At 45.8% G+C, this 18,522-nt stretch overlaps 2 protein-coding genes across 2 annotated transcripts; both read right to left on the bottom strand.

The window, feature by feature from the left end:
• Window positions 1-1,829: 1,829 nt before the first annotated feature.
• On the bottom strand, window positions 1,830-7,627 carry BGLAP (bone gamma-carboxyglutamate (gla) protein). The gene is made up of 4 exons (XM_010140401.1): window positions 7,561-7,627; window positions 5,666-5,701; window positions 3,492-3,561; window positions 1,830-1,956 (listed from the first exon to the last, which is right to left on the bottom strand). The coding sequence occupies exons 1-4, from the start codon at window positions 7,625-7,627 to the stop codon at window positions 1,830-1,832; spliced, it is 300 nt and encodes a 99-aa protein (XP_010138703.1).
• Window positions 7,628-11,577: 3,950 nt separating this feature from the next.
• On the bottom strand, window positions 11,578-17,383 carry MGP (matrix Gla protein). The gene is made up of 5 exons (XM_010140391.1): window positions 17,317-17,383; window positions 14,844-14,994; window positions 14,008-14,043; window positions 12,814-12,889; window positions 11,578-11,944 (listed from the first exon to the last, which is right to left on the bottom strand). The coding sequence occupies exons 2-5, from the start codon at window positions 14,902-14,904 to the stop codon at window positions 11,806-11,808; spliced, it is 312 nt and encodes a 103-aa protein (XP_010138693.1). The 5' UTR covers window positions 14,905-14,994; window positions 17,317-17,383; the 3' UTR covers window positions 11,578-11,805.
• Between the last annotated feature and the right edge of the window lie 1,139 nt (window positions 17,384-18,522).

Here is an 18,522-nt window from a genome sequence, read left to right as displayed (position 1 = left end):
ATTCTCACTGCTTTCAATGAGCACTTTGTTCATTTTTACTAGATGGCGTTCAGAGGAGAGTTCTGCTGTGAGCAGTGAAGCTCCATTAGTTAATGCCAGCAGGGGAACCAATCCCAGGTGTTTGACCAAAACAGCAGAGGTACTTGTTAACTAGCTGCTCCTTGGCCAAGGTCAGCATACCCAATGCAAGTCCTAGCAGCCTGCCAAACAAGGGGTGCTCTACACTCACACTGGCAGCCATCTCTGTCCACTTATTCCATGTCCTTACTTCAGGGCAGGGTCTTTCAGAGAAATGCTGAACTCAGTATGAATCGGGAAAAGCCTAGCCCTTCTCTCCGTCACTGTCATGGTGTACCGGGTTGGTGACCTGAATTTCAATGTAGTCACTTCTGATTCACACTGGGCCACAGGAGGGAAGAAGGGAGCTCACACACACGGATCCTGCTCTTCAGGGTTCATAGGAGCAGGCTTTATATTCTCAGCATCCCTAACCACAGATAAAGGTTGCAGAGAGGAACAGAAAGAAGCGGCACATCAACCTGCTTTACATAAGCAGTATTTATTGCAGTCAGCAGCTGGGAATGGCTGCACCAGCTCACATGCAAACAGACAGGTTCCACCTTTCTCAGTCTCCTGAGGGTCAGCAGTGCCTGTCCTTGGAGATGGGATCTGCCATCTACTTCTCAGGGAAGGAAAGCTGACGAAGCGCATCAAGCAAGACTGTGCAGAACGTTGCTAAGGTGCAATGTTCATACCAGAGGACAGAATAAAGTAGTGCAGAGGGAGGAGGATATATATATATATAAATACATGTATGTAATTTTTTGCATATACGTATGGGAGACATACAAGTTGCCTTAAATAAACCAAATGCTGACCCAACTTCAATCCACTCTTGATCCTATTTTGGTTTTGGTTTTTTTCATAAAGTTTATTTCTTTTTTTTTTCTTTGCTTTTCTTGGAGCTGTTTAGCTTTCAAGCTGAAGCATCAGAGAGGAACAGATTATTTTTTTGCTGTTCTTCTTGACTGTATTCAGTTTCATCAGAAACCATTTGTAACAAAAACAACCAGAGACTTCCAAGTTACTTTTTACAGTCACTGAATGCAGCATATGAATGGAAGGGATCATCTAAAAGGAGTCCTTAAACACACCTTTTGGGATTTAGCTGTTGTTGCTATACGGGCAAATTTTGTGAGAGAATAATCAGAAGAGTGTACCAGAACCTGATTTCCAGCTATGTAATAGTATTTCCATGTTTATATCTTTACAAAATGATTCTACACTGGCACATATTTAGGGTGATTATACTATCTGAAAATACTGAAATTTCCCAGTCATTGTACCAGGAGGCAGCTGTTCTGCCTTCTTCCCAGTGAGTATCCCAGGATCAGGTCCGTCACTTTTACCCATGTTATGACATTCTCCTTCTATAATCCTCCTGCATTTTGTAGAAGAGGACAAAAGGTCTTATGTTTCTAAGTCATGCACTCGTTTTCTTTAGAGCGATCACAGATTCTTAACCTACTGTGTCATGGAGATTCAAATGGAAGGATATAAGACAGAGTCTTATCAATAATTTCCGGTCAAGCTCAAAGTACCACAAAAGGTGACTGAAGAGAAGCATTTCTGATGAAAGGAAGAAAGCTAACACAAACTCAGCAAGTGGGGTAATTATTGCCTTGGCATTCCAGCTGGCTAGGGAGACCACAGAAGAAAGCCCCTGTCTAGATGTTTTTCTTCCCTCTTTCCCCCCCACAGCCTTATTTCTCTTGGAGGGGTTCAGAGTGGTCCCAAGCAAAATGAACAAAGTGACTGACCCATCCTTATTATCTCCCAAAGAAACGGTTGTAGGCCATGGCAAATCCTATTTGGTCAGAGAGATAGTCACAGGGCGGGTAGTTTTCACAATGCTCGTGCATCTGCTCCATTGGACTTTTGTAATACTCTAAGTACCTGGAGTAGACAAAGAGAGAGATGCCATTTTGCAGGTTCAGTTCATGCACTTGGAGAGGTTTCACACACAGGACAGTAACATGAGAAGAGCAACTTTCCAGGGTACCCTGGCAGGGTACTTCTCATAGCAAATTAAACATCCACTTACACGGGGATAGACTGCTTGATTAATGCAGAGAAAAGCTGGAACTAACATCAGCTTAAAGCAACTGCTGTTGAGGTTTTACTATCAAAAGTGGGGGGGTTGTCCACAAGCTCATTCCCCAACTACCCAAGAATCTTTTCTGTTATTATTATTTAATTAATTAATTATTACCTGCTTACCTTTATTTGCTCCAGTTTCTGCTCACTTTCCTGCTAGCCACTCTTTTCCTTTAGCTTAAGGAATTTCCTCTAATCATCCTCACTTCTGCTGTTGACAGCAACATCGTCCCCACTCACTTTTCTTTTGCCAGGCTAAGCAAGCCCAAGTCTTTTCATCTCAGCTATGAAGATACTCTGTCCTTCTCAACTCCTGTTCCAGATTTGGTTAATCCTTCCTGACAACAGTACACGCTGCTACAAGAGAAGACCCACCAATATCTCATTAACTGATACTTTATTTCTGTATTGGATATACCCTGCACCCTTGAATTACGTTTGTTGCATCCATATTTCCAGACTAACCTTACCTGATAAAATAATACCCTGCGCTGTCTGCCTACCTCAGTCCTTCCTAATTAATGCTTATAGCAGAAGCTATTTCTACAATGACCCACCTTCAAGGGGGTGGTTCCTAGAGTCAGTACTCTTTCTACCACTGAATTTCATCTTGTTTTTAATCACTGTAGGTTTCAACATCAGCCAGTTCCTCTGCTACAATACTCTGATCCTCTCTTCCAGAGATGGGATTTCACAATTTTCTATTATCTAAAACACAATATTATCCTCCCAGTCCAAAGAGGGATTGAATAAAATTTCTTTTTGTACAGACCTACATAAGACAGTGGCTTAACAACATCTTCCAGGAAATATTCTGGATGACCTCAACTTTCCTCAAATGTTTACCGCTAGGATTTCTCCAAATCTTTGTGGCTAAGATTTCTGCACAAATGGATGCAGGATCTACAGCTTAGGAAAGAACACCCATTCTGATCAAGCCTCATACCTGCAACAGAGCTGCGCTGCCTTTGTAGGGAGCTAGAGGCAATGACCAAGGCTCTGTGATGCTCATTATCCTGGAAACTGGCTCTGATGACCCTGGAGGTTAGAGCAGCTTCTAACTTATATCCTGGTATCCCCATGGCTAGCCCAGACAGCTAGTCCTGTCTGCCTCCCTGGAAGGAATATCAGAGTGCAGCTCTCAAAAGGATATTTATGATAAAAGAACTGTTTATCTATCAATAAGTGTTTCCTACAGTCTTTTTGTTTCAACACATAGAGGAAATAACACGGGCGTACAACAAGTGAATGCCTTGACATGTCCTGTTGCTTTCCCACCCACTCTTCAGAACAGGCCCAGAGTTCAGCCCTCAGCCTGACTCATGAGTTGTTACCGTTCATATAAGCTGGATCTCTTCTGCCTCTTCACAAAGGCATTGGCAACTTCCTTTTTAATCTTGATGCCTACCAAGAGATGGCACAGCAAGTTAGAGATGCAGGGCCATGGTCTAAGAAAAACAGAGATCAGCCTATCCACTGAAAAAGAACAGTCTACTCACTTGACAAGCAGTTGGCTGCCACGAATCATTCTAATTGCTTATTCATCTCTTCCCACCCCACACATCTTCATGGAGCAAGGGCATTTTCTGTCGTAAACTCCATTCCCTTGTTACACAGCACGATCTGAGTCCACAGCAAATGCGCAGAAAACAAAGTCATGACAGCATAAAATACGACTAAGGAGAAAATTAAGGGAATGGCACCCTCTCTCTGTAGCCCACAACTTCAGAGTCTTAGCTTCCTTTCTGTATTTTGACTTAGACTGAGGGTAACGTGGAGTAGCAGCCACCAGGCCTTAAAAATGCTTCTAATGAGCCATAAGCAACAGGTAGCACATGGAAATACCAATGCTCACACGTGCGGAGTTCCACGAAAGGTGACGAGTATAAAATAATGATAGTAAACAACACTCAGGGAGAAATACACCCAGGAGGTGTGAAGATCCTGGTGTTCAGGGCTTAGAGAACATGTGAGGTCTTTCTGCCATGACAGCATTGGTCCCCAGTCTCCAGTAACACACCATATTAGCACAGTTGCTTGTTTGCTCCCTTGGATTTGTGGTGGTGCAAACACTGAGGAGCTGCAGAGCACCCCGCAAACAGCAGGTAGAGCCACTTCCCATCCCCAGCCAGGGCTCAGCACAGCACAGCCTCGCTCCACGGGATGCATCCACACCAGCAGAAGTGTGCACAGATGCCAGCACACCAGCAACACAGACAGCTGCACACCAGTACACGTTTCAACAGGGAAACTGGCATATTGTCACTGTCACTGGGGGAAAGATGTTTCTAAGATCTCTGCCTGTGGGAAGATGGTGGGGGTTGTGCTCTTCCATCAACATCATGGGTAGTTTGACTGTGTTTCTGTTTGGCAGGTGAGAGATGACCACGTTTCAACAGGGAAACTGGCATATTGTCACTGTCACTGGGGGAAAGATGTTTCTAAGATCTCTGCCTGTGGGAAGATGGTGGGGGTTGTGCTCTTCCATCAACATCATGGGTAGTTTGACTGTGTTTCTGTTTGGCAGGTGAGAGATGACCCCTCTCTAGCAAGCTGAGGTTTAGTCTGGATCAAAATATTGACTACACAGAAACTGACAGCTAACGAGCGGTCAGAAATCACCACCTTTCCCTGAACACTCTTTTCATTTTTCTCTCTTTCCCAGTCTTTGTTTGTATTGGCTCACTGGTGAAATACCAGTTTTCATGCTTCTCAGCAGCAATGTTATCCTGTAAGATTCAAGAAAGGAGGGGGAAGAACGAAAGGGATTTTCCACGCAGATTTCTGACACGATCAGCTTACTGCAAAAACTGTGAATGTCCCAAGGTACGCAAATCCCCATGTCTCAGGTGACTTGACAGAAAGGACTGCAGCCCTCAGGAGCAGCCAAGGAAGGTGCTTGCTTTGAGGTTCTCTAGGTTGTGGGGTTTGGCAGCGATGTCACAACCTGTTGTGGTGTAGCACCAAGCCTTTCTGCTGTGATGCTGCTCACCAGAATGACTGCTCAACAGATCCAAAAGACCAGTGCCTGGAGGACCTGCAGCAGGTCCTACTCTCTTAACACTCTCGGGATGCAGCAGTCACTTTGGACAGGTCTCTGAGGCCAGATCAGAGAAGCAGGGAGACTGGCCTTTTTCCTCCACCTACATCATACTGTTTCACAGAGTGCATACGCAACCAGCTGTTAACTACCTGCAAAACTCATGTCTTGCCTGGGAGCTGCTCAAGGGTTGTGGGGTTGCAGGCTATGGCACTAGCACACCCAGAGCGATGTTAGGCTGTGGGTGCAGGAAGCTGGTGCTCCTGGTGTCTCATTCTGCCACAGCTGTGAAGGCAACCCCTCTGTTTGCTGCAGGTGCTCCTGCACCTCGGGGACTGCAGCACTGAGGGTGCAGAAGGGGAGCAGCTAGAGGGACTCAGCATGGTTCTTGTTCACCCCTTGAACCTACCAAAGGTTAGAAAGATGCAGGAGAATTGAGATGAGCATCAGTCACAACAATATACTCACTGTCAGCACTGGATGATCCTGGGGGGTCTTTGGGATCTGGAAGATAGACAGACAGAAAGGAATTTGCTTGAGTCCTCCTTGCTTCCTCTATCTCCTGACTGAGTCGAGCTCCCCCCGTTTTTCCAGAAGGTCTGTTCCTCCCAAGAAGGGTTTTATTAACACCCACCATTTAGAGACAGATTTCTCCACCACAGTAAAATTCACCCATTATGCCTGGATTTGTTTAATTTCAACTTCCTCTGAGACAGATTAAATGACACAATAAACATATAACCACATATTCCCAACCTTGCTAAGAGCAGGGACAGCTAGAGCTAGACGACCATTTGTGCAAAGCCCAAATTTGGACAGAACCTGAAGACAGCTGTCTTTGGAAAGAGAGATGTCCTCAACTTTGAGAGATCACAAGGCATTGATAGGGAAATAGGGCCAAAACTTAGGAATAACTCTGTCCTATGAGCTCTCTGGCTCAGCGTTGAGGTACATGGCTCACCAGCCTTCCCAAGAGGAATTAATACACTGTATTTCTGTGTTCAGTCCTAATCTTAATCCTTAATGCTCCCGGCAAACACCCAAGGAAAGTGCCCTCTGAGATAAATGGAAGGTCTCCTAACCTTGGCTCTCTCACGCTGCCCTATTTCACAATTTTTTTCATACGCTATTTCACCATAGTTTTTTTCAACAGTGTCAGTTCCAGCCAAGTCACCAGGTATTTGGCATATGTGTACTTAGGGCAGCTAGAGGACTCTAGAGATGAAAAAAACCAAGAACTGTGCTTAAACAAAAACTTTGTGTGAAAAGGGTGGCATGTAGCTCTATTTTTAAGCAATGTATACTTTCCAAGGATTTAAGAAAAAAAAAAAGAAAAATATAAGAAGTTACACCAAAGCCTTTAAGCATTCTAGAACATAATAAGAAAAGTAGGCATATGTTTTTTTGCTGTGTTGTAGTTAATAGACAATGCACTGACCTATCATGAGAACACAGCAATGCAAAATGTTGCCTTGTGCCAAAAAAAGCAAAAAAAAAAAAAAAAAAAAGGCAGATATATACCCAGGAGTGAAAAAGTAGGAAAACACTGATCAAACAAAATATATTTGCCAGTATTGACATATCTGATGCCAAGGACTGAATTAAGTTTAACTGTGAGTGAGAGAATACAGGAAAAGACAGAGCTCTTTCCTGTTTAGCTTCTCTTTTTCTGCTGCAAAGAGAAAATATTTTTCTGATCTTTTCTCCCCTTCCCTTCCTCTTCATCAGCTATAAAGCTGCCACTACATCACTATTACTTCATCATGAAGTCATCACCACTAAATCACCTTCAAATGTGATGTGCTTGTATTTCAGTGGGACAACTCCCTTATTTTTTAACCACCAATAGGAGGCTCTTTTTCCTCCAGGATTTCTTCACATCCCATGTTTCCCTGTAGGTGAAGGCTGAACTTGGTGTCTATCTCTGTGATCCTACAGCACTCCCGGGCTGGCAGACAAAAGGTCCTTCTCCCTGTGGTCAACACAGCTGCCTTCAGCTCAACCCTCTTACACAAAAGTGAGCATACAGCATATCTTTGCCAGTTCACCTAAATGCTAAACTGTTTTCATACTTAAACATATAAAAATGTTCAAATTCTCTGCTGCAGTTCAATGGCGCATTTGGGGAGCTGGGTTTTGATCAGTGGAAGAAAGTGCCTAGCAAGCGGTGAGGTTCTCTATCACCAAGCCCTCTCTCATCCATGACTCTGTCTCTCAGGCAAAGATCTGAAGTTGTGCAATGACCGGTGACGCACCTCCGCCCGCCAAAGCTGTGTATCTCTCCCAGACCAAAGGCAGACAGGCAGCAAGCTGCAGGGTTGAGCACAGCTCCCGAGAGCCTTCCCAGAAAGATGTCCCCTTACCTTTCTCACAACAGCAGAGTGCTGCCAGGGCCAGAATCATGATCAGCGGTACCAGCAGATTCCTCATGTCTTCTTTGGCTGAGCTAGACTCCCTAACTTCAGAGCTTTCCTGGAGAATACTGAAGTTGTCCGGAGCTTGCTTTCGGACAGCTGTTTATATCCTGTGATTGCCTGGAGGGATTAGGACTTTGGCTTATGTGCCTGTGTCTGAGCTCCAAAACAAAGCCCATCCTTTGGGCCAGGAGACATCGTGTCCTGGCAGCCATTTTGACATCCATCTCAGGAGTCATGGCATTTCCAGAAGATTTTTTTCTGGAGTTTTGAATGGGACTGTTAAAGAAAAACAAGTGAATAAAAAAATACCAATTTTATTATAAACATGAAAGCCATTCAGATTCTTGCTGCAAAGCCAGGGAAGAGATCAGCACATGCTGAAGGAGAGCAGATCTTTTCATGTAATGGGGGTCTCTCATGTGGAAAATCAGATCAGACTGAACCCGATGGTGGACCTTTTCCCTCACCCCACCCTGATGCATTCCCCTGAAGGTAAAGAAACCCATGAAACAGTTTGCATAGGGCAAACACACAGTAGATTTTGACCTCAGAGTTTCACCAAACCACTTTGGAGAGCTGAGGTTTTTATACTGATGGAAACTTTTGTAGTTAGAGAGAGGGCCTTTCTTTTTCCTTCTTGGAAATCCTTCTAGTCTGGAGGCTTTAGTTTGGCTTCTCTTGCCTGAAAACCAAACAAACTCCAAAGCTGTTTTATTCTTCAGGACTTTGGTGCTGTGGTTACTTGGTATGTCAAGAGCCCTGCACAAGCTCTTCTAGAGCCTATCTGCCATACTTTCCAAAGCCACCATCCAAGTTTCCAAAGCCATGCCCCAAAAACAGCACATGGATCACATCTTCCTCCATTTCTAGTTGTCCTCAGCCCCACTTGCTAGGGGCACATCCAAATATTACAGAATTAAAGCCTAAAAGGCTCACAAAGGCAGTCAGAGCCATTAGGGATTCTGCCAATCCTTAGAAACACTGGATTTTAGCTCAGAAAAATTTTGGGATTTGGAGAGAAAAAAAAAAAAAGTTTAACTTTTCTACAGTACAGGAAAGTCTGAAAATATATACTAACAACTTTCAGCAAAAGTATCTTAAAGAGCAACAGTTTAAAAATAAAAATAAAATAGAATAGAAATAATAGGTATTCTAGGAGAGTTACGCTTCCATAAGAATACTTGAAAGAATAGAAATATACAATTCAAGTAATTCAAACAGCTTTACTTCTCTTCCCAACTTTTTCGAAGCTTTCTAACCAGCACATAGTCTCTTAAACATGTTTGGTTGTTGCTTACACTATTGAAATCCCACAGCAATATCTGGTATCATTCACTATTTATACTGGTAAACCAGAGTTTGGAATCACGAGATATTTCTGGACACAAACCCAGACAGCACTAACCCTGTGTCTTCTGTTTTGGTAGTGTCACAGAGTCAAGACAAACCCAGACACTGCAGATGTTGCCTTTAGGGTATGAAAGTTTTGTTCCGGTTGGTGATCATAAGATTCACCTATCTGGGAACACGCAGAACAAGGGTGGTTGCAAATGTACCTACTCCGTATATTTATTTTACTTTAGACTCATTTATCTCTCGCTTTTTCTTTTGGACAAAACTACAGCAACTGTCAGGGTGGAGTTTCCAATCAGAAATGCTTTCCCTAAATAAATCACATTTCTTTCCGAAAGTTCGTTTTCAAAGCTGGCAAAACCTTGAAGCATACTTTGGAAGAAGATGTAAGTTTCTAATGTGGCAGGTAGATTTGGCTCTAGGCTTAATTTCACAGAGTAGTTCACAATTTGATACTTTATACCTCATAGCCTTTGACAGCATGCCGTGAGTCTTTCCCACTTATATAATGCCTGTGGAAGCCTGGAGATGTGAATATTGAAACCAGCTATGCCACGCTGAGATAGAAGACGTCTCCGACACACCCCACACAACAGAGTCACATAATCACAGAATCATTTTGGTTGGACGAGACCTTTACGGTCATCGAGTCCAACTGTTCATCCCGCACTGTTAGGTCACCACTAAACCACGTCCCTAAGCACAATAACTACACGTTTTAAATACCTCCAAGGAGGGTGACTCCACCTCCTCTCTGGGCAACTGGTTCCAGTGCTTTACAACCCTTTCAGTGAAGAAATTCTTCCTAATATCAAATCTAAGCTGGTGCAACTTGAGGCCATTTACTCTTGTCCTGTTGTTTGTTACTTGGGAGAACGGACTGATCCCCACCTCATTACAGCCTCCTTTCAGGAAAGTTGATAAGGTCTCCCCTCAGCCTCCTTTTTTCCAGGCTAAACCACCCCAGTTCCCTCAGCTGCTCCTCACAGGACTTGTTCTTTAAGACCCTTCAGCAGCTTTGTTGCCCTTCTCTGAACCTGCTCCAGCACCTCAATGTCCTTCGTGTAGCGAGGGCCCAAAACTGGACACAGTACTCAAGATGCAGCCCCACCAGTGCTGAGCACAGGGGGACAATCACTTCTCTTCTCCTGCTGGCCACACTATTGCTGATACAAGCCAGGATGCCATTGGCCTTCTTGGCCACCTGGGCACACTGCTGGATCGTACTCAGCTGGCGGTTGACCAACACTCCCAGGGTCCTTTTCCCGTTGGCATCTTTCTAGCCACTCTTCCTCAACCCTGTAGCACTGCAGGGGATCACTGTGGCCCAAGAGCAGGACCCAGCACTTGGCCTTGTTGATCTTCATACAATTGGTCTTGGCCCATCAATCCAGCCTGTCCAGATCCCTCATAGACCCTCCCCACCCTCAAGCAGACCAACACTTCTGCCCAGCTTGGTGTTATCTGCAAACTTACTAAGGGTGCACTCGATCACTTGATCCGTGATGGCAACTGTATCTCAGTTTTCCTGCTGTACGGTGGCTTCCAGCTCCTCCCGTGTGTTGCCCATGCTGTGTGCATGGGTGCAGGCGCACTTTAGTTGGGCTATTGATCCTGTCACCTTTTCGGAGGGGGATAAGGCCTAATTCTACCTGACCATTCCCAGGTGCTACTGTGATTACTAGCTCATCAGTACTTCTTGTGTCTTCAGTATCACTTGGCACTCTGTCCCCTACCTCCACTGGTGTGGCAGAGCTAAGGACCTCACTAGCACGTCATCCCACAAACACTGATGTTCTGCTCCCAGACTTACCTCCCTTCAAATCTAGGAGTGTCCAAGCTGCTGCGGCTGCTGACCAGCCCAGAGCAGCACTGAATTCTCAGGCATGTCAGCACTGGTGCCTCTTGGCCTGGGGACACACTCTGCGAGGTGCCCTGGTGCTGGTAACAACCCAATAGCAGTCACACTCACTCCTTAATGAATTATGAACAGCAAAATTAAATTGTTATAGCTGAATGAAGCTGAGCTTGACCCCATTCACTGGGTTTCTTTTACTTGTTTCTTTACCACCTGGAAGCCCCTCTTCACCTTTGATTTCTGCAGTTTTCTAGTGCTACCAAGTGGAAGTAAGGGCATGAAAGGGGATTCCAAAAGGAAATAGGACTAATGTCTGGACCATACGCTCCTTTCTACAGGAGCACCCTACATCCAGCTACCTGAGGGTAGCTGGATAAACAAGGTGCAATTTACAGGCTTTTTCTGTCACTAGCTCTCACCCTAACTTTGTTTTTAAGATTAAACGGGTAGCTTCAGAAATTTTTTTTCCCAACTGAGGAAAGATACAGATTTTATTTTCAAAAGGTGCATCTGACCCTGCATTCTGAAATCTACACTATTTTAAGATGTCTTAAGACTGGGAACCAAAATTTGCCATTGACCTCTTAAAGAAGCCCCTAGAAAAAACGACTGTAGATCCTTTCAAACTTGTGTGATTGAAAGGTAGTGACTTTTTTCCTGTAATCTACACCAGATTCTATGATAAACAGATTCAGCTTCTTTGTGGACAATTGCACGCACACTCCCCCGCAAAATACTGTGACTCATGACAAGATAGTATCAAACCAACAATTTATTGTGTAGTAAACACCCACATCCTGAACTCTCTCTGATCTCTGCTACATCAGCTTAACGCTAATTAGTGTAGGAATCCACGGCTATATGGGAGAGAAGCAGCAGGCAGGATAACATACAGGGACACAAGCAACTGAATATGTTTCAGAGCCATTGCATTTTTTGGAAGGATACCTAGGCTCCAGGCCCCAGGGATGGGTCACCCTTTACTTAGTTGTCCTCCTCCCAAAATAGTGCCTGTAAGCAGCAGCATAGCCATGGTGAGAAGCATATACTTCGCAGGGGTAGTAGTTCTCACAGGTCTCCCTCTGACGTTCATAGGGCGCCTTAATATGCTCCCTGATCCTGAAAAAGTACAAGAGATTAGGGGTGAGTGCTGGCATCTGAAATATCTATCTACAGCCCTTCTCTGCCCCAGAATCCTCCACAGGTATTAAGGGTCCATCACCAGATTCCTCCATCCAGCTACCAGGATCTTAGCACACAAACTTCTGTGTTCACTACACCCAGAGGAGTGATGAGGCTGCAGCAGGAACATTTTGCCTCCTCAGATAACCTTTTATTTCAGGACTAAGCAGGGTGGTGAGGAGGGAGGGGTGGCGTCTGCCTCAGCCTGAGGAAGAATCCTCATTCTGCAGCCCCTACAGCCTGCTGCCTTCAACCCTTCCCAAAAGCCACGCATGGAACAAAGACCCGAAACATTTGGCAAAGGGGCCACCTAGTACTGTGGAAAATGTTGGCCTTGCTAAGAGATGATTTTTGTGCTTCAGGCATTATTTTCACAAGCCCTGCATGAGACATGAAACTGCCAAAATCTGCATTTTATAGCTGAGGCAAGGAGATCCCTAGATGGCCTTGTGACTTAGAAAAGGTCATGCAAATTCTGCATGAGATCTGAAAACTAGAACAAGATCTCAAACTGAGCTTCCTCTCTGGCCATCCCACACTGATTCCCTCTCCTTCTGTTGGTGTTTCCTTCACACAAATTAAGCAGAGCCTCTCAGCACATGACGTGTCCTCAAACACAAGGACTCTCTCTGCTATCTCCGTTCCGGCTTCTCTCAGGGTTGGGGACTTCACAGGCACCTCACATTGAGAGTTGGGCTGAGGCTTCTCAGAAGTCACCACTGCTGCCACCTCTGGTACCAGGCTGTACTTGGCAAGGAGACACCTCTCCCCACTCCCATCCTCAGTGTCTTGAGACCATAACATACCTCTCCCGAGTGATGGCATGTAGTCTTGTATCAGCTTGTATGAAGTCATTGGCTCTTTGCCTGTTGATGAAGGGATCTGAGAAGGCAAAGGGTTGTTCAGAGTAGATAGACACTTTTTCACAGCCAGATTTCAAAAAAAGCTAACTTCCATATTTATAACAACTTTTTTTCCACCCTTCCACACACAGTGAAACCCAGGACCTTTTAATATTCCCGGCTGTCCACCTCACTGGTTGGCGTACAGGCTCTCCCTCTGGCTTAGGCAGCCTGTTTGGAAGTGTACATGCTGCTCTTGCTCTGATGTTACTCAAGCCATCCAGGAGATCCACCAGCCAAGAGGTAGGTGCCAAGCTGTGCAGACTGTGGGAGGCCTGGCCATGCTCAGCAAAATTAGCAGAATCGTAAAATTAAAGGTAAAACCAGGAAGAGCCTAAGTCTATCTGCCTCCAAGGTTAGGCAATCACTGAGCAGTCTGGGTGGCAGTTCAGGACTGAGGTTCCTGAAAGTCCCTTCTGTACTTTTTGAGAAACATCACAGTCCTACTGCAGAGTTCAGGAGTCCGTGGATATCTGATATTGACTCCCACATATACCTTTGTGCTTCTGGCCAGCTGCTTTGTGAAGTCCTTCTCCCAGACGCTCTGATTTCTTTTTAGTTTTTATCTATCTGTTCTCTAACCTCTCCAGTATATTGCTTGTTGTAGAGTGAGACTCTCCATGCTTTCATGCTTTTCCTGTGACACTAACTCTCTCTTCCAGCCGAAGGATCCCTCCTGCCCACATATCCCACCTGCTTCTTCCCAGGTGTTGAGACTAAGGCTCTAGCTGTCCTTGGGAGGGAAAAAATCATGTCCCTGGCTTCTGCAGTACCACTTCCCATGCTCATCCCAGAGCTTTTTGAGCAATGTGCTTTTCTAATGTTATTTAATCTGCTTTAGGTGCATGCAGCAGACATCTAGGTGTGTGACTATTTGTTTTCCAATTCTCACTATATTATTTGCAAAACAGTGGTATGCATGAAGTCTTTATTTAACTCTCTCCCTTTTCATCCTGAAACTTCATCACCCAGTAAGTTCAATTTCCTTCATCTGAATAGTTCTGCCTGCTTAATCCCTACAGTCAAGTACAAGGAAATGGTCTTGGAGATGTCTGTTGCACAATTCAAATTCAAGAAAATAGTAAAGCAGTCTCTTACGGAAATGCTCATAGGATTCCCTGCTTTCATGAGACTCTGGGGAAAGAAAGAGTAAAACATGTGGTAAGACACTGTATTGATGGGATTCACAGTCTTTCACACACCACAGATCAATAGAACATGCACAGACAAATCAGAGAGGCCAGGATTCAAGGCACTGGTTTTAAAGGAAGAGAAAGGGATCAGTGGTGTGACCTAATATTTACATGAGGAGTTTAGGGTGTTCAGGAGTTTCGAATGGAGCTATCTGTTGTCTTAGACAGGTCTTCAAGTGTCTTCACCAGAAGACTTGGTCTTCTGGTGTGTGATTCTTAAGCATAGTTCCTCTCTTTCATGTTCTGACACCACAGTGGATACAATACCTGTTTTCATTCAAAGTCTGCATGTGTTCTTAAGGAATGGATTAACACAGTAAGATGTGCTTGACATTTGCATGGAACTGCATCTTTATTCCATCAGTATAGAACTGTGCGCCTCACAGGAACTGGGGGCTGATATTACATAAGCGAAGAGAAATTCCCCAGTTAACAAAGAAGAATTAAGAATAAGAGTTCTAATTATAGTCCAGACAACAGAGGAGCAGAAAGAGAAGCAGTCTGCAAGGTGAACTGGAACAGAGAGGAAGGGGCTGAAGCATCCTGGACCACAAATCACAATGACTGGAGCTGACAGCTCTGGAGCAGGGCTAGGAGGACCTGACACAAGGACAGGAAAGCAGACAAGAGATCAAGTTAAGGGGGAAGAAGACACAAAGCTGAATAAAAAAACCGTATGAACAGACCCGAAGATGTCTGTAGGTTTGGAGTTATCACTACCCAGTAAGAAAGGTCACTTACCATAGCAAGTAGCAGCCATCACTAAGACAGCCAGGAGCATAAGGATGACAAGAGTACGCATTGTGCCAGTGCAAGAAGGAATTTCTCACTCTGTCTCTCTTGCTGTGTCCCGCTCTCTTCCCACTGAGGGCAGCTGGAGATCCTGAGCTGCCTGCAAAGTTGACAGTGAAATGTTTATTATGAAAACAGAGCCAGGAAGGAGCCCATGAAAGAACCTGGGGAAGGCAATGGCTGGCTGATACAAACTCTTTATGGAGCCATAACAAAACATCCTCTATTAGAAGACTAAATCAGGTTTTGGGAAGGAGGAGTCAAGCCCCCCTTCCTCTCCCAGTTCAGGGCTGGGGCCCATAATTCACAGACAAGCTTGTCACCAGCATGCCACACTCAGAAGAACTGCCTGCGCAAGTGGAAGGAATTTCAAGGAGGCCCAGAGGGAGAGTAGTGTGCTGATCCCAAATATAAATATTTGCCTTTCTAATTTTTCCTCTGATCTGCCCTCTTTGCCCTCACCATCCTCTGGCTGGATAGACCAAGCCTAAACTATTCATGTCATGGAGACATCGAGAATGAGGCTTCAAACACTCCTTCCCCACTCAGTCCTCCTCCCTCCAGCTAGCCCCTGCTGTGGTCCCAGCCAGCCAGTCTTTAGAGGAGGAATCCAACCTACTTCTTCCCTGTTCTTACTTTACTGTTCCAGGAGGGACAAGCAGCAACCTAGAAGGATCCCTTCTGCTGGAGGGATCATGATTTTTGCATTGAGATGACAGCAGCACCCAGAAGTCTATCTCTGCAGGTCATTACCATGATCTTGACCCCACACTGCTCTTCCAGCACAAGACACGGTAGTGATGGACAAAAGATGGAACATTCCTGTCTCCAGCTCTGTGGTACAGTAGGAGGGAGTGAAAGAAGAAAGGAGTTACTGAGATGGCCATCCCTGCAGGGTGAAAAGGAAAGTGCAGTATTTTGCTAGAGGCAAGGCAGAAAAGAAAGGTGGGTACCCAGTGCCTGCCAGCCCTCCCTCATGGCAGTGGTGGGGCTGGGACCATGCACACTGCCTGGGGATGAGCCTAGGGCACAGTAACCTTCACTATGCCTGATCAAAGCCATGGTGACCACCTGTTTTGTCCATGTGTACGTGCAGACATCAGGATTTCTCACTGACAGTGCTAGACTGAGTGCACTCTGGGTGCAGACCATTCCCTCCAAGCCAGTGTGGTGTTGTCACTGCTGTCACTTGCAGAGGCAGAGACCTGCAGAGGCTGATCTGGGGAGCCATGCTGCAGGAGACACAGCCAAGAACTACAGGGACAGCTAGCCAGAGCCTAACACTAAAGAATCGCTTTTCTTCCCCATATCCCACCCCATGCAGAGAGCAGCCATCAATGCCCCATATACAACCCACATCCTGCCCGTTCAATGCTCAGCCTGAGATGAGGAAAAAAACTAGGTTGTGCTGGGGCAAAAGCCAGAAGTCTGCTATAGACAAAAGGTCAGAGGAGAACTGAGAGTTTTCTGCCATCCCTCCATGCCCTTCCACTCCGGTTTCTTTATATGAATTCTCTGCACTGGGATTGTTTGCATTCCTTAGAGCCCACGGTTTGGAAGTTAGTGTTGAATGTGGATTTTGTAGGTTTCCTGAACATCTTGTACACTCTGGGAGCTCATGAGAGCTGCCGAGGAAGGGAGGCTTGAGGGAGAGGCTGGAGGAGAGACCCCAGTGGGAAAGCAGTGGGGCTCAGAGAGAAAGATACTGTGAGTATTTTAGAATGAAGGTGAGGCTGCACAGTGGGAAACTCCAACACACTTTTCAGCCGAACTCTATTTATCTATCTTCACTCAAGGAAGAGCCCTCTGCTCCCTGGAAGACTCTGCTCCTAGAATGCCTGCAGCACGCCTTGCCATCAACCACAGGAGACAAGCCACAACACCACTTTAACCCAAATGTTTCATTTTTCACCACAGAGGAAATGCATTTTCACAGAATCACAGAATCGTTTTGGTTGGAAGAGACTTAAGATCATCGAGTCCAACTGTTCTTTTTGCACTGCCAGGTCGTCATTAAACCATGTCCCTAAGCAAAGGGATGAATGAGCATGCTGGCTACACAGCCCTATACCAACTTTCCCTTGCAAAAATACATCTCCTTCCTACTCCCACTGCACTCCATACTTCTCCAGCACACATCTCTCTCTTCTAGGAGACTTCTGTCTCCCAGAAGTAACACACCACAAAGCCCACAAGCCCTAACAGAGGATGATTTGCCTGCAAACGCCAGGGAAATCTCCACAGCCACCCAGATAAAGAGACCAGAAAAGCAGCTCTCTGACCTGTCTTCTGCTGGTCTGTAGAATCACGATGTTACACACACCACAGCAACTACTCCTAACATTTTGCAGCTGTGTAGCACAGCAAGACATTAATAAGGAGCAGCTGTCCAGCAAAAGCAAGGCAGTCCCTGCATACTCACTAAGCTGTTGCTTCTCCGCCAGCCTGCAGCTCTTGTCTGAGGGGGCAGCTCTCCCAGCGTCCTGGACTGACAAAGAGGGGCCTTTTATTTATTAGCATTTATCAGTGACTCCTCCCCTCTTCTGTATCCCACTCTAGATCCACCCCCAGGATACCACTTTTCTCTGTCAAAAACACCTTCTGCCCACAGCCAGGAAGCCAACAACCTCAGGGAACTGAGCCAAGAGGGAGAGGCTGGAGGAGACACCAGGGGTTAGCGGGACCGTAGTCACATCCAGGCTGCCTTTCTGTGCCCAGGAGCAGTGAGTGAGCAGAGGTCTGAGGACAAGCTCCAGTTTTCCTCTTTGCAGCAAGACCCCTCCTCTTCCACCCCTCCTTCCCGGGCTGTGCTCTGACTAGAACCGTGCTATTAGACAGGGCACTTGTTCTTCCAGTGAGAGCAGAAGGCCAGGAGTCTTCTCCCATCTCCTTCCATGCTGCTTTTCCAACTGCCTGACTGCCCCTCTCCTAATGGCAGGCTAATGTCAAACTGAAAACTTACATAACAAAGGTGTCTGCTTTTGAGACAGCTCTGAAACCTCCAAAAACCTCTGACAAACCCTGTGGATAAAAGAGCTGGCTTACACAAACCCAGGTCCCTGAGATGTGCCCTTGCTGCTCACATCAGACCCACAACAGTGCTGGACAACACATCAGACAACCCAAGACATGCGCCTGCTGGTCCGGGCTATTGTGCTTCTGGCCCTCCCTGCACCCAGTCCAACAGCACACATGCACCATGCTGGGATGCTGAACCCATGCGAGTAGCAACCCGCAGCAGTGCTCCCTCACTCAGCAGAGATCCATGCCTGGTGCACTCTTAGCTGAGTGTTGGCATGTCCCCTGCTTAGGTAAGGGTAGGCACAGCCTGAGGGACGGAGATCAGCAGAGGTGAGATGGAGGGGATGACCAGCTGCACAGTCAGTGGCTTGGAGATTAAGAAAGAAAACCCATCCCATCTATTCACTAAAAAAACAGCAGGTGAGTGTGGCTTGTCTGGTCCAGGAAAAGATCAAGTGTGGCCTGAATTACAGCCTTGCTTGCAAAATGAAAGTGATAGCATAATCGTGGAGTTAAAGAACAACCGAATGGTTTGGACAGAGGTAGGATTCATGGCACTTGTATAGAACACCTTGTCAGCTTACAGCTAACACGTGCATTTTTGATC

This window comes from Buceros rhinoceros, unplaced genomic scaffold (assembly GCF_000710305.1).
Source record: "Buceros rhinoceros silvestris isolate BGI_N320 unplaced genomic scaffold, ASM71030v1 scaffold5760, whole genome shotgun sequence".
Taxonomy (NCBI): domain Eukaryota; kingdom Metazoa; phylum Chordata; class Aves; order Bucerotiformes; family Bucerotidae; genus Buceros; species Buceros rhinoceros.
Note: the sequence above shows the minus strand (reverse complement) of the source record. Positions and strands in the feature narration are given on the sequence as shown.